The following is a 15148-nucleotide window of genomic DNA, read 5'->3' as shown; positions in this document are numbered from 1 at the left end:
GAGAAGGGAACTGAGAGAAAGCATTGATGAGAACCTCCCAAACCTACGGAAAGAGATGAATCCTCAAATCAACAAAGCAAACAGAATACCTAATTATCTCAATCCGAAAAGGCTTTCTCCAAGGTACATTATATGAAAACTGTCAAAAATTAATGACAAAGAAAGAATTCTCAAGGCAGCCAGGGGAAAAAAGACAGTAACCTATAAAGGGAATCCCAATTAGATTATCATCAGATTTTTTTCAGCAGAAACCCTACAAGCTAGGAGAGAGTAGAATCAGATATTCAAACAATTGAAAGAGAGAAATTACCAGCCAAGAATAATATATCCAACAAAGTTATCCTTTAGATATGAAGAAGAAATAACGACTTTTCCAGACATGTAGAGGCTGAGACAATACAAGACCTGTATTAAAGGAAATACTGAAGGGAATTATTCTACCTGAAAAAAAAGACAAAATGATACAAAACTATGAGTAAGACTACTAACAGACAGAATCAGGAAACTGCAACCTTTATTCAAAATAGGGTATTATACACTTAAATACAAGTATAACATAAAGATCAAAGGAGGTAAAAACATTAAAAAGAGAGAAGACTCTTAGCTACTGAAATTTAGAATTGAACTCACAGCATCAATAGGGATAATCTGTGACAACAAAAACATAAAAGGGGGTGGGGTAAAGGTCTGAATTTGCAAAGGGAAATGGAGAAAAGATGCATTCGGAAGAAAAAGGACTACTGTTACATTAAACTTTCTTTTGCATAAACTGATGGTAACTACACACAAAAAATCCAGAACTGAGACATCGTTTGGACCTACATCATTCCTTGAACACTATAATAAAACTAAAATTAATAGAAAAATCAAAAAGTAAAACAACCTTTCTACATAGAAAATGTGTAACTTGCTTAAACAACTCTTGGGCCCATCTAGACAATTAGAATGACAGCCACACTGGCTTCCTTGTTATCACGAGTCTGTTATGACAATAATGCATGTAAGCAGGTTTACTCAATACAGAATTGCTTATTAACCGTTACACTTGGTTCCCATCAGCAGAAATTCTCCTTAGATTACTCCTATTTTCTCAATAAAATACTAAGTAAGGTCATCAGCTGAGAGTTCTGATGGAAAATGAAGGATTGTAAGTTTGGAGAAAAATGTGTACAAAATAGTCATTACGGAGAGTTGGAAGAAAGATTAGTGATAGTGAGTTTAAAGCTCAGTAATTTTCAAAGCATGGACAAGAGAGAATAAGAGATGGTGAAAAACTGAAAGTAGGCTCAGCGAACTAAAGGCTCCGGTAAGGCTGAAGAGTTCTCACAGTTTGGGTACCAGAAGGAGTAAACTGGTAAGACACTTGAAATGGAAATGACGGGACTCACTGCAGGCATGACAATGGGAAAGATTGACTCCAGTAGGATGGAAAACAAGATCTTTGGGAAAGAGATAAAAAAATTGAGAGACCAGGTATTAGAAGAATTGTTTAAGTGGATACTGACATCATCAAACATTTGACTAATATGTATATGGTGTGGAGAAACAGTGAGCTAGAAGCTTCATCCTTCAAAGAATAAAGTACAGTGATCTGAGAAGCAATAGAAGACAAGAAGGAGAAGTAACAGGTGGTACAGTATGATGACATCAGATTCAAAGCTGAGTGATTCAAAGGCGGAAGAAGTGGAAATGACAGTAAGAAGTACGAAGGATACATATCCTGCTTCCAGCCCAGCTGTACTGGGAACACGGAAAAGAAAACAGGTCACTTGAAAGGACTGCATGGGAAACAGTGCAGTAGAAAGGGAGTCTTCCTCTGGGCATGCAAGCCTCACTTGCTGCCAGCAGCCAATGGTGATCTGCAAATGAGTTTTCTCATTGAGACTGCACAAGGACTCTGCATAGTTATATACAGTTGGCCATACACAAAAAAGCCAAAAACTTGACTTCACAATCTAAGTAGAAACTATAGAGCACATATACTTGTAGACAAATTTTTAAAAACCTTATAAACTATTTGAAAATTTCATAAAGAATTTAAAAAAATAAAGTACAAGAAAAACAAAGAGTATAAAAGCGTACATTTCAGAAAGTCATATGTAGACTATCCCAGTCACTTTCACACACCAGATAATCATCTCTTATAGAAGCCAACAGACTAATACATACATAGAGATATTGCAATAAGATTAGGAACAGAACCCTGAAAAATGAAACATCCTGAAGTCATGGAATGCATAGTAAACAGACTGAGTTTTAGCTCTTGGTCCATAAGTAAAATCCAAAGAAACAGCACCATCTATTGGAATTTCTCATATTTAAAAATATTCTCAATTTTTGGAAAATACGAGTACTGGGTAACATTTCCCCACATTTGGGTAATAAGATAAACTTAAATATTAAAGGACAAAATCTAACACAAAACCAAAAAGCTTATATTAAAAATTATTAATTCTTGGCTTATAATTCTGATTTCAAATAACTAACCATTATGACTAAATTAATATGAAGACTTTTTTTTAAAGATAAAAATATCTTCAACTAATAAAGAACAGAGTATATAGTTACATTTTCAAAGTAACTCACAGATGTGGTATTCCTGTATGCTGCTTGTATAGCCATATATTGCAGAATATCCAAATATTATGATCATGACAACATCTCTACTGTCCAACTCCATAATATGTGCTGTATGTCCCTCCACAGCGTACTGCTGACCATGTCCAAGAACCGTAGGGGTTTTCGTACTCCATGACTGACTATGTATGTTAAAAACCCATAATTCATCTGTAACATTGCCATCATTTGTTTCAATTCTGCCTCCATACATAAAGATGTTTTCCTATAAATTAAAAAAGCATGTATTAAAAAACAAACTAGTTCTTTCTTAGCAATATATAGTAATTAAAGATAAAGACTAAATTTAAATATTAAATTTCAGTCATCGCTCAGAACATGCACAAAACATAGTTCTTATTTGTAAAAAGTCAAATGGGAACACCTGAGTAATAAAAATTTAATGCTTTTACTTACAAGAAGGGGGAAAATCTATGCTTTCAAAAAGTTACACTAAGGTATTTTATTTAAAACAATTATATTACATAGTCGATTAACCACATTTTTTATTATGCTAGTTGTTACATTTGAATTTTACCATCTCTGTGTACCGCTTTGTGCTATTCCTGATCATCTACTGCTTTCATCAAGCATTGCTCACCAAAAAAGGTAGACCACATCTGTGTATTCTGTGGATAGGGTACATTTTGATTACGATTTTTCATGGCTTTGGGCAGATTCTTTATAGCACTTATGAATTATGCAATAACTTCAATCATATATGACTGAAATGAATGACATATAAATGACGTAAGTCATTACTATTTCAACAACCCAAGAATAGAAAGAAATTTCTTCAACATAATAAATATCATCTAAGAAAAACACATGGCTAATATTATACTTAATGATGAAAGATGTTTTCCCACTAAGGTCAGGAACAAAACAAAGATGCCCACTTTTGCCACTTACATTCCATCATCATACTCGAGGTTTTAGCCAGAGCAAATCGGCAAAAACTGAATATGGAATCCAAAGGGACCCAGAATAACCAAACAATTTTGAAAAAAAATAAAGGAAATTGGAGGACTCTCGATTTCAAAACGAAGTACAGCATCGGTAATACAGTCAATAATACTGAAATAACTATGTACGGTGCCAGGTGGATACTAGACTAGTCATGGGGATCACTTTGTAAATTATATAAATGCCTAACAACTATGCTGTACACCTGAAACTAATATAACATAATACTAAATGTCAAATGTAATTGAAAAATAAAAATTAATTAAAAAAAAAACTTACCACAAAGCAAAAGTAATCAAAAGAGTGTGTGACTGGCCTAAAGATACACACATAAGTCAACAGAACCAAACAAAGAATGTCAAATGTAATTGAAAAATAAAAATTAATTAAAAAAAAAAAACTTACCACAAAGCAAAAGTAATCAAAAGAGTGTGTGACTGGCCTAAAGATACACACATAAGTCAACAGAACCAAAGTACAGAAATAAATCCATACATCTATAGCCAATTAATATTTGACAAGATTACCAAGACCTTTCAATGGGGAAAGAATCGTCTCTTCAACAAATGGTGCCAAGAGAACTGGGTAGTCACATGCAAAAGAATTAACTTGAACCCTTAATGCACACCATATACAAAAACTTAACCCAAAATGTATCAAAGACCTAAATGTAAGAGCCAAAACTATAAAACTCTTTAAAAAAACAAACATGGAGTATATCTTTATGACCTTGGATTTGGCAGTGGATTTTTAGATATGACACCATAATCACAAACAACAAAAGAAAAAACTGATGAATTGGATTTCATCAAAATTAAAAAACTTTTGTGCTTCAACAGACACCATCAAGAAAGTGAAAGCACTGAAGTGTCAACTATAATTAATTATATATATAGTCCACAGGATGTGGAATACAGCATAGAAAATAGAGTCAGTTGAATTGTAACAGCTATATACAATATCAGAAGGGTGTAGATTGGGGAAGGGGATTATCACTTTGTGAAGGGTATAAATGTCTAACTATAACATTGTTTTGTACACCTGAAACTAATTTTTTTAAAAATTTCATTCAAATACAGCTGAAACAAAAAAGAAAGTGAAAGCGCACAGAATGGAAGAAAATATTTGCAAGTGATGTATCTGATAAGGGACTTGTATCTAGAATATATAAAGAACTCTTACATCTCAATAATAAAAAGACAAATAACCCAATTTAAAAATGGGCAAAAGACCTGAACAGGCATTTCTCCAAAGAAACATGGCAAAAGGGAATACTCGTATAAAATAGTACAGCCACTTTGGTAAACAGTCTGGCAATTCCTCAAAAAGTTAAATACAGAGTTACCATTCCACCTTACAATTCCAATCACATATATACACCCAAGAGAAATGAAAGCACATGCCCACACAAAAACTTATACATAAATGTTCATAGCAGTATTATTCCTAATAGCTGAAAGGTTGAAACAAGGAAACCACCCAAATGTCCACCAATTAATGAAAGGATAAACAAAATGTAGTATACCCATACAATAGAATATTATTTTACCATAACAAGGAAGTACTGATGTTACAAAACACCAGTCATAAGCCATATAGTATATAATTTCATTTATTTAAAATGTCCAGAATAGACAAATCTATAGAGATAGAAAGTAGGTTCATGATTGCCTAAGGCTGGGAGGATGAGGTTTCAGGTGACAGCTAAAGGATACAGAGTTTCTTTGTGAGGTGATGAAAACGTTCTAAAATTGAAAACACAACTCAGCAATTTTGCACAAATCTGCAAGAGATGGTTGCACAACTCGGAGTATACTGAAAAGCGTTCAATTGTACACTTTTAATAAGTGAATTATATGGTATGTCAATTATATCTCAATAAAGCTGTTACAAAAAAATGAAATAAAAAAAACTAAAAGACACATACACACTACATCTATAGAGATTTCTATTTTTAAAACATGCATATGCAATAAAAAAGTGGTAGTTTATTGTTTACATTGCTCCTGTATTTCCCAATTTTTCTTTAATAAGCTATGAAAATACATAAATTCTGATTTGAAGGTTCTAGTCACAGACCACAAAATACATGAATCTTTGATTCAAAATAAAAACCTGTTATGTAGCCTGTCATTTTAATCATGCTAAATTCATGAATCTCTCAAATACATAAAAATAGCTGATTATAATGCAATCCCTATCAAAATCCCAATAACATTTTTGCAGAAATAGAAAAATCCATCCTAAAATCTATAAGGAATCTTAAGAGACCCTGAATACACGAAATAAACTTGAAAAGTAAGGCCAGAGTTAGAGATCTCACACTTCATTTCAAAACTTACTACAAAACTACAGTAATCAAAACAGTATGGTACTGGCATAAACACAGACATAGAAATAAACCCTCATATATATGGTCAAATGATTTTCAACAAGGCTGCCAAAACCATTCAATGGGAAACAGTCTTTTCAACACATAATGCTGGGGAAACTGAATATCCACATGTAAGAGAATGAAACAGGACCTTTAATGTTCACCATAAACAAAAACTAACTCAAAATGAATTAAAGGCCTAAACATAAGAACTAACACTTTAAAACTCTTAAAAGAAAACATAGGGAAAAGGCTTCATGACATCGGTTTTGGCAATGATTTCATGGATGTCACACCAAAGGAACAAACAGGTTAATAAAAGAAAAAAAAGATAAACTGAACTATGTCGAACTTAAAAAGTTTTGCACATCAAAAGACACTATCGACAGAGTAAAACGCCCAAGGAATGGGAGAAAATATCTGCAAATCATATACCCAATTAGGAGTTAATATCCAAAATATATAAAGAAGAATTACAACTCAAAAACAAACAACTCTATTAAAAATGGGCTAAGGACCTGAATATTCGTTTCTCTAGAGAAGGCAGACGAATAGCCAAGAAGCACTTGAAAAGATGTGCAACAATACTGATCATTAAGGAAACACAAATCAAAACCACAATAAAACACAGCTTCACACTCATTAGGATGGCTATTATTTTTTTTTTTAATCCAGAAAACAAGTGTTGACAAGGATATGGAAGAAATGCACTACTGGTGGGAATGTAAAATGGTGCAGCCACTGTGGATAACAATACAGCAATTCCTCAACAAATTAAAAATATAATTATCATATAATCCAGCAATTCTGGCTATCTACCCAAAAGAACTGAAAGCTTCTTCTGGGTAGATAGGAGCAGATATCTGTACACCCATTTGCATAGCAGCATTATGCCTGACCACTGCCCTGTACACCTGAAGCTCAAGCTGAATAATATTGTATGTCAACTATAATTTAATATATAGACATAGTCACAGGATGTGGATGGAGTACAGCATAGGGAATAAAGTCAATGGAATTATAATAGATATATATAATGTCAGAGGGGCAACAGATTGGGGAGGAGGCTTACCACTTTGTGAGGGGTGAGACGTCTAACTATTACATTGTTTTGTACACCTGACACTAATTTAAAAAAAATTTTTTAATTAAAAAAAAAAAAAAAAGCATTATCCGTGATAGTCTAAAAAGGTAAAAGCAACCCAAGTGTCTATCGATGGATAAAAAGGATAAACAAAATGTGGTCTATGCATTCAATGGATTATTATTCAGGCTTAAAAAGGAAAGAAATTCTGACACATGCTACAACATGATGAACCTTGGAGACATTATGTTGAGTGAATGAATAAGCCAGTCACTAAAGGGCAAACACTGTATGATTCCACTTACATGAGGTACCCAGAGCGGTCAAATTCAGAGACAGAAAGTAGAAGGATGGTTACCAGAGTCTGGGGAAGGGGGGAACAGGGAGTTATTGTTTAACGGGTACAGAGTTTCAGTTCTGCAAGATAAAAAAAGGTCTGGAGGCAATGGTGGTAATGGTTGCACAACAATTTGAATATACTTAAAGCCCGTGAACTCTAACTTAAAACCGGTTAAAATGTGTATTTTACCACAATTTAGAAAAAAAATAAAAAGTGATTGGCCTGATGACTAGGTATAAAGCCATGTACAAAAACTCGATCTTTATTTCTTCCTTCTCGTGTTCCGCGGAAGATTGCACAAAAATCTATTTTTTTACTAAAATAGTATATGAGTCTATAACACCTCAAGTTACTGTGATCCATATGATCTATTGTTCTCATTAAGGGTTTGAAATAAATCTGAGATTTAGTATTGTTTTTCTCTAAGGTAAACAAAAAAAATGATTAAAGTTTAAACAGCAAGATCCATACCTGATATAAAGCAAGAGAATGTCCGTATCTCTGGAGAGGTCCCCTTGAGAGAGTTCCTACATTCCAAATGCTGTTTTCTAAATTGTAACTAAAAGCAAGAAAAACAGAACTTCATAAGCTAAGATTCACTTTTGCTTTTTTAAATCTGCATATGCTTTCTTCATCTGTATTCAAGTATTCATTAAATTCAAAACAATTAGAATAAACTCATAATTTCATGTACCATGTTAGATATTTTTAATAAAGACTTTCAAGACATACCTGCTCTAAATTAGATACAATAGCCTAATTGTGTAATATACATTAACTTGACAAGGCTATTTATTACTGGAATTAATTTGTTCAATTGCTTTAACAATTTCAACCAATTGCTTAACCTAAACAATAGCAAGCTGTTCTGCATTTTTAGATTTTAAAAAAAGGCAGCTTTTTCTTTTGGAAATAGATGGAAATTCTCTCCATTTTTACAATAGCCATTTGCTTTACATACTCGTTTTTATCCTTTTACACATACTTAGCATGATATAAATTAACCAAGAAGTATGTATTTCCTGTGCACAAATACACCTTGTTTACTAATCATTTGTTTGCGAGAATGTGTAAAATGAATCTATTATGATAGAAACTTCTGTAAAACTAAGGTACTATTACATTACAGGATAAAAAAATGAAAATTAGTATTTGTTCTATGGTCTAAAAATACCATAAGAAAACAGAAGTTCCAAACGATGACTCTCAAATGTTTATCTAACAGAATTCCAGTTCAATTATCAGCATCATATTCTACCCTCAAGTCTCTTCAATTTGCCAAAACATACAAAAGGAAGCACGCAGTCAACAACTGACTAGGACCTTGTTTCAGAAGCTCACCATCAATTATTACCTCCTCTAACTCATTAGGAAAGGGAGAGAAGCTCCCTTCACAAAAAAAAAAAAAAAAAAAAAAGGAAGGGTAACCAAAATCTCTTTGCAGCATCATGGTTAACTTATTTCCTACACTGGAGTTATAAGATACATGTGCATGATACAATTGAGGAAATACAATCAACCAGAACCTAACTTCCACAGACTCTCACTACTACGTCTGCCTACCTACCAGTATCTGCACCCAACATACTGCTTTCCACCAAGTTACCATGAACTAGGGCTTGCCAAACGATTTCTGTAAAAGGGCCAGATAGTAAATATCTTAGATTTTGTGGGCCACACTGGTATTACACATTTCTTCTTTGTTCTTTCATATAGCCCATTAAAAATGCAAAAACCATTTTACTTATTTTCACAGGCTTTTCATTTTCATTAAGCATAGTTAATTTCCTTTTTGTTTTCACATTTAAATCTCATTTCTTCAGGTACTTTCATTTCTTAGCAATTCATTTTAATCTCACCAACTCTCTTTCAACGATTTCTACCATAATTTATCCTTCATATATGCGTTACAGAATTCTAATTGTTCACTTAAATATTTACCTAAAACTCTTCCTCCCTCTTTCCAGAATTTATTTTATTTTATACTATAATTCCAGTCATATTCAATCAAAGTTTTAAAGCGATCTCCTCTTATGAGCAGTAGAATTTTTAAATAACCAAAATTAATAAAACTAATATTTTTGGTGAGTAGGGTTGCCAGAAAAACACAGGGAGCCAGTTAAATCCGAATTTCAGATAAATGACAATTTATCAGTACAGGGAGAACCCATGCACTGTTTGGGACAAAATCAAAAAAGAATATTGCAAGGGCCTCCTTACACTAAAAAATTATTCATCGTTTATCTGAAATTCAAGTTTTACTGGGTGCCCTGTGTATTTATCTTCTAAATCCAGCAATCTTTTGAGGACACACCATTACGATATAGCGTCCAGGGTCAGCTCTGATTGGCTGATGCCCAGGTTACATCAGTTATTACATATTATGAATAAAACCACGGAAAACAATAATGATAACCAAATTATTCTTCCATTTCCTCTTTTATTCTGTTAATGAATGTTCATAAAATACAATCACTAGCTGAAAAGAAATCAGATAAAGCTGCCATCCATGTGATTCCCCTTATCATCCAATCATGCAGAGAACAATCTCTATTGAGACAGCAGTGAATGAATGATCTATTTTAAAATACTGGCACTGTTAAACCAACAAAAGCTTGTAAAGCTAATTCAAAGTAAAAAAAAGTTCAGGTAAATTAATTTACAGGACAAATTGAAAGTATTTTTACATGAGCAATTAAACTTCATTCTGAAGAAATAAAATGTGGCAGGATTCATAACGTCTAATACAGACGGGCCTGACCTTACCTGAATTTAATATTTTCTTACTAAGAATTTATTAAAAGCATTCTAGAGAAGTAATGAAACAGCTATAGAAAACAATCCTATAAGCACAATGACAACTATTTAACTATGGATATATTGAATTCATAAATTCTCATATCACTTCCATGTAGCAAATAGATACTATCACAAAAAAAATAAACATTCATAAATGGAAAGCAATAAAATAGACATTTAGGATAGTCTTGTTACAAAAACAATCCATCTTAAAAAATAGATTGTGAAATCTAAAAAAGAAGAAAAACTTACTTCAGGACCATTTGAAAAGAACTGTAGTTAAAAGTATATCCACCAATCACCCACATAAATTTCCCATGTAAGACTGCTTTATGGGAAGCCCGACCTACAGAAGGACTGAAGGGTTTAACATTTGGCAGAATCCAGTAAGACTCAGTGGAAGGAACATTCAGAGAACAATCCGGACCTATTAAAAAAAAAAAAATTAAACAACACAATGCATTAGACAGAGAATTAGATTACAGAAACAATATACGGATTAAGAGAATTAGGAATTCAGTGCTCATCATATTAATAAATGTACATAGTAAATCGTCTAACTTATAACTTACAAGGAAAATTCTAACATGAAATGTAAAGCCTGCGGGGGGGAGGGCAAATCATGTCCTCAGTCAGACTTGGGTACGTTCAAATAAACTGAACTATCTGACAGAATCATTGAAGTAATATGAAATTTCATATTTGCTTTGCTAGGCTACTAAAATATTAGACTAGAAAACAATGGACTGAAATCCCAGTTCTGTCACTTACTAGAAGTGTGACTTTGGGCGAGTCTGCTTACCTCTCCCATCATCATCAAGCCTTCATCTATAAAATAGAAATAACAACCTACTCCCTAAGAGTTATTATACATATTTAATTTTTTAAAAGAGTGAAAATGAAAGCATTTATAAATTGTAAACTACTAAACAAATATAAAAATAAAAATTATATTTTTTTCTTAGCATTATTATTATTAAGAACAACCAAAATTGGCATCAGTAGGAAGGGCTTATTTTCTCCAAACAGAAAAAACTATTATGCATAATAAAATAAAAATATTAAGTCAGGATAACCTAAATACTGTAAGGTGAAAACTCTGCCTTTTCCTATCCATATTCACGCTGTTGCTCATGAGTTTGCTTTCCTCATCTGTAGTAGAATAGCCAAGATCAGTGTTTCCCAAACTGAAGTAATGGAAGGAATGCTCCTAAAGAAAATGTATTTTCACTGAACTCAAGAGGCTCCTAAATGATTTTTAATTCTAATAAAACTAAAGTATGCTTGAACACAAACTAGACATAAACTCCTTTTGTTTAAAGTTTTTATAAGTACAAAACCAACATAAATTTATATATTATATGTATATATAAACAAACTGATAAAACCAATAAAATTAATGTTTACTTAATATGATAGTTGATGCTATTTTGCTCAAACTAAATCATTGGTCCCAGGGTGAAAATTATATTAATTCTTACAACACCTTTTTCATATAACTTTAGGATACTTACATTTTGACAACATAATTTTCCCATCACTGCTCTTTTCTCTACCTTTTATATAAACCTTTTTAATTCACACAATCTGCCACATCATCATTTGACCTTCACTTGTCACATAAGCATCAGTACACTTCAATACTTTCTTTTTAGCCTATAATAAAGGATACCACTTGATCCCAATTCAATAGTCAACACAAAAGCTGGCACTGCAGTCAAGGGGCATTTTTACCCAATTACAAGATCAATCATTTTATCTAAAATTTGGTTATATCAAAAAGTTTTAGATTATCATTGAATCACAACATTTTAAAACTTCCAAACAGACCCTAATTTCAGAAGCACTAGCCTACCCAGTTTTATTTGTTTATGTTCACTCACCCATGCATTCATTCATATTCAAAGTCCTTTGCAAAACTTACATTTTATGAGTCTATTTTTCAGGTATAATTGTCTCTTTGATAATGACACATTCTTTTAAAGCAGATAATAGAAAACTTTATTATTTCTTAGTGAAAGACTGAACTATTCCTTGGTAATCAAAGAAATTAAAGGAACACACGGATTTAAAAAATGTTTAACTACAATTCTGACTCACTTAGAACTCATTTAACTTGGGTTGGCCAACAATGAATGGCCCATGAGTAAACTCCAGCCCACTCCCTGTTTTTGCAGATACAATTTAATTGGAACACAGCATGCTCACTTATTTAAATATCATCTATGGCCGCTGTCACAGCACAACAGCAGAGCTGAGTAGTGGCAACAGAACTCTGCACAGCCAAAAAATATTTACTAGATGGCCCTTTACGGAAAAGACTGCCAACCTCTAATTTAAATGAAGAGAAATGAGGCCACATAGACATTATATCTAATATATCTAACCATGTTTTTTTGTTTTCTTAAAAAGAAAATGTAGATTTATTTTAGATCATGTAAATCAGGAACAATAAAGCAAATTGGGCAAAATGTTAATAATCAGTGAATCTGGGTAAAGGACATTTGAATACTCTTTGCTATTCTTATTCTTGCAGCTCATTCTAAACAAATACTTAAACAGTTACCACCTAAAGACAGAGTTGGGTACAGTCAATTAACACTAGGGTATTACTTGACAAAGAGTTTGATAGGGAAGAAGTGTCTGTGAAATTCTTAACAGAGTCAGAGATATACTTAAATCAGTAATATCTTTTTGGAATCGTCACTAAAGCAAAATATTTCAGAGCAGTTTGTGTAAGGCTGCATAATGGTCCCCAAAGATAACTAGGTCCTATTCACTGGAACCTGTGAATGCTACCTTGTCTGGCAAAAAGGGCTTTGCAGATATAATTAAATTAATGATCTTGAACTGCAGAGTTCATCCTGGGTTATCCAAGCGGGGTCTACACGTAATCACAAGTACCCGTAGAGAGGGAGATCTAACTACAGAAGACAGCAATGTGACCACTAGAGCAAGACGCTGTGCTCGAAGTTTTAAAGACAGAGGAAGGGAAAAGGAGTCAAGAAATGTAGGGCCTGTAGCTCTGGAACCTGGAAAAGTCAAGATGCAGATTTTTTCTCAGAGCCCCCAGAGGGAGTGTGGCCCTGACAACACCTTGACTTTGGCCCGGTGATTTCAGACTTACAGCCTCCAAAATGGTGTTTGTGGTAATTTGTTATAGCAGATATAGGACACTAATACAAATAACTAAATGTATTCATTTAATTAGCTTATTTAAACTAAATATTATTTCATACAAAAAACAGAATACTAGAACTTTTGCAAATTTTACTCTGTAATCTGAAATATCTAATTTTCTACACGGAAGAAAATAGCAGTCAAAATTTTTCCTATCTTTTTTTTACTCCCATATTTTATGTAACTTCTAGAACTTATTAGAAGGATTAGTCTATAGCTAAACTCTACAGATTGTCTTTATTTTACTCTAAATTAATAAGTATAAATAGAATGAAAGATTTATGAATATGACATCATTTTAAGGAAAATTAGATGATACAATTTGTAGCTTTCTGCATTCTATAACTAAAATTATTTAAAATGTAAATTCATAAACTGAATATTAACTAAAAACACAACTATAAAGAACACTTTATATACACAAAGCCTTCGCCATCCATTAAAAATCTAACGTTGATATCTACATCTAAGATTCCCTTTTTATAAGAACACGTCCCTGAAAAATCTATCATTGCATAACTAATCCCTTACACAATATCTCTGCATAACTCTCCCTGCATAACTTCTATCAATCAATATGGGAATCTCCTCAAGGTAAGCAGTCTCAGCTGTCTTGAAAAGAGTGTAATAAACTAATTCACATTACAGTGGGTTTTCATAAAAATTCAATATGCTGCCTTTTCCACAGGTTATGTGCAGTTTAATAATCCAAAACCATGAATAAATTTCTAATGCTGTAACTTTGGGCATTAGCGACAGGGTGCTGAGAGACAGATGTTTGAGGGTAAAAGGCTGTTCTATAATCATACAATGTAGAATTATACACTGATCCCTCTCAAATTTATATCTCCAGCCCTACAATCTCTCTTGAATTCCAGACTCAAAGTCCAACTACCTACATGACATTTCCACTTGGGTATCTAATGATCATCTCAAACCTAACATGTCCAAAACTAAAATTTTGATGTATCACACCCCACATCTAATCCATCAACAAATCTTAGGCTCACATTCATTAGGTCTGTGGGGCTACAGCCTTTCCAACTTTTAAAATATGGAGATGCTTCAATGAAGTAGATACTGCCTCACATACCCAAGTGCCCAGCCTTCCCTTCCCAGCTCCCCTGCCCTTCCACAATCCACAGCTGAAGAGATAATGCCTGGTATAGCACGGCTCATCCAGGATTCTGCTCCAGTCCTAAGGCCAGCATCCATTTTGATTGGTTGGTGTCTAAGTATTTTATAATTATAAATATTTTTAAATTCTGTCACTCCTACCACACTCCAACCACTGATCCCATCCTAGTCCAAGCCACCATTCACTCTCACTATTGCAACAGCCTCCAAACTGGTCTCTCCATTTCCATTCTTGCTCCCTTCCCGTCACCTTCAACTCTCCACAATGCAACAAGAATGATTAAAAATATAAACCCACTCTGATCCTTTCCCTACTTAAAATCTTTTCATAATTTCCTATCGCATTTAAAATAAAACAAAAAATCCTTAATATAACCTACAACCCCTACATGATTGGCCTCAGTATACTTATTGAATGAATGAATGAATGAATGAATGAATGAATGAAAATAACCATAGAGCTATAAAAGACTAAGAGCATGAGCTATGTAGTCTAACCTAGCTTTCTTTCCTACTTATCAGCTATGAAACCTTGGACAAGTTGGTTAACTTCTCTAAGCTTCAGTTTAATCATGGAGATTACTCTAGAACAGCGGTTCTCAACCTTCCTAATGCCGCGTCCCCTTAATACAGTTCCTCATGTTGTGGTGAC

At 33.2% G+C, this 15148-nt stretch overlaps 1 protein-coding gene across 10 annotated transcripts in view; it reads right to left on the bottom strand.

Moving 5' to 3' along the window:
- Nucleotides 1–15148, bottom strand: part of ATRNL1 (attractin like 1) — a 625874-nt gene that overhangs the window by 572596 nt on the left and 38130 nt on the right. For all 10 annotated transcript variants that reach the window (XM_019660096.1, XM_019660105.1, XM_019660104.1 and 7 more), the window contains exons 6-8: nt 10432–10606; nt 7852–7939; nt 2587–2842 (exon numbers count right to left, since the gene is read on the bottom strand). In XM_019660096.1, coding sequence (XP_019515641.1) covers nt 2587–2842; nt 7852–7939; nt 10432–10606 — 519 coding nt within the window. The remainder of the gene's footprint in view (nt 1–2586; nt 2843–7851; nt 7940–10431; nt 10607–15148) is intronic.

Source organism: Hipposideros armiger, unplaced genomic scaffold (assembly GCF_001890085.2).
Source record: "Hipposideros armiger isolate ML-2016 unplaced genomic scaffold, ASM189008v1 scaffold_311, whole genome shotgun sequence".
Taxonomy (NCBI): domain Eukaryota; kingdom Metazoa; phylum Chordata; class Mammalia; order Chiroptera; family Hipposideridae; genus Hipposideros; species Hipposideros armiger.
The sequence above is the reverse complement of the archived record's forward strand: the minus strand, read 5'-3'. Positions and strand labels throughout refer to the sequence as shown.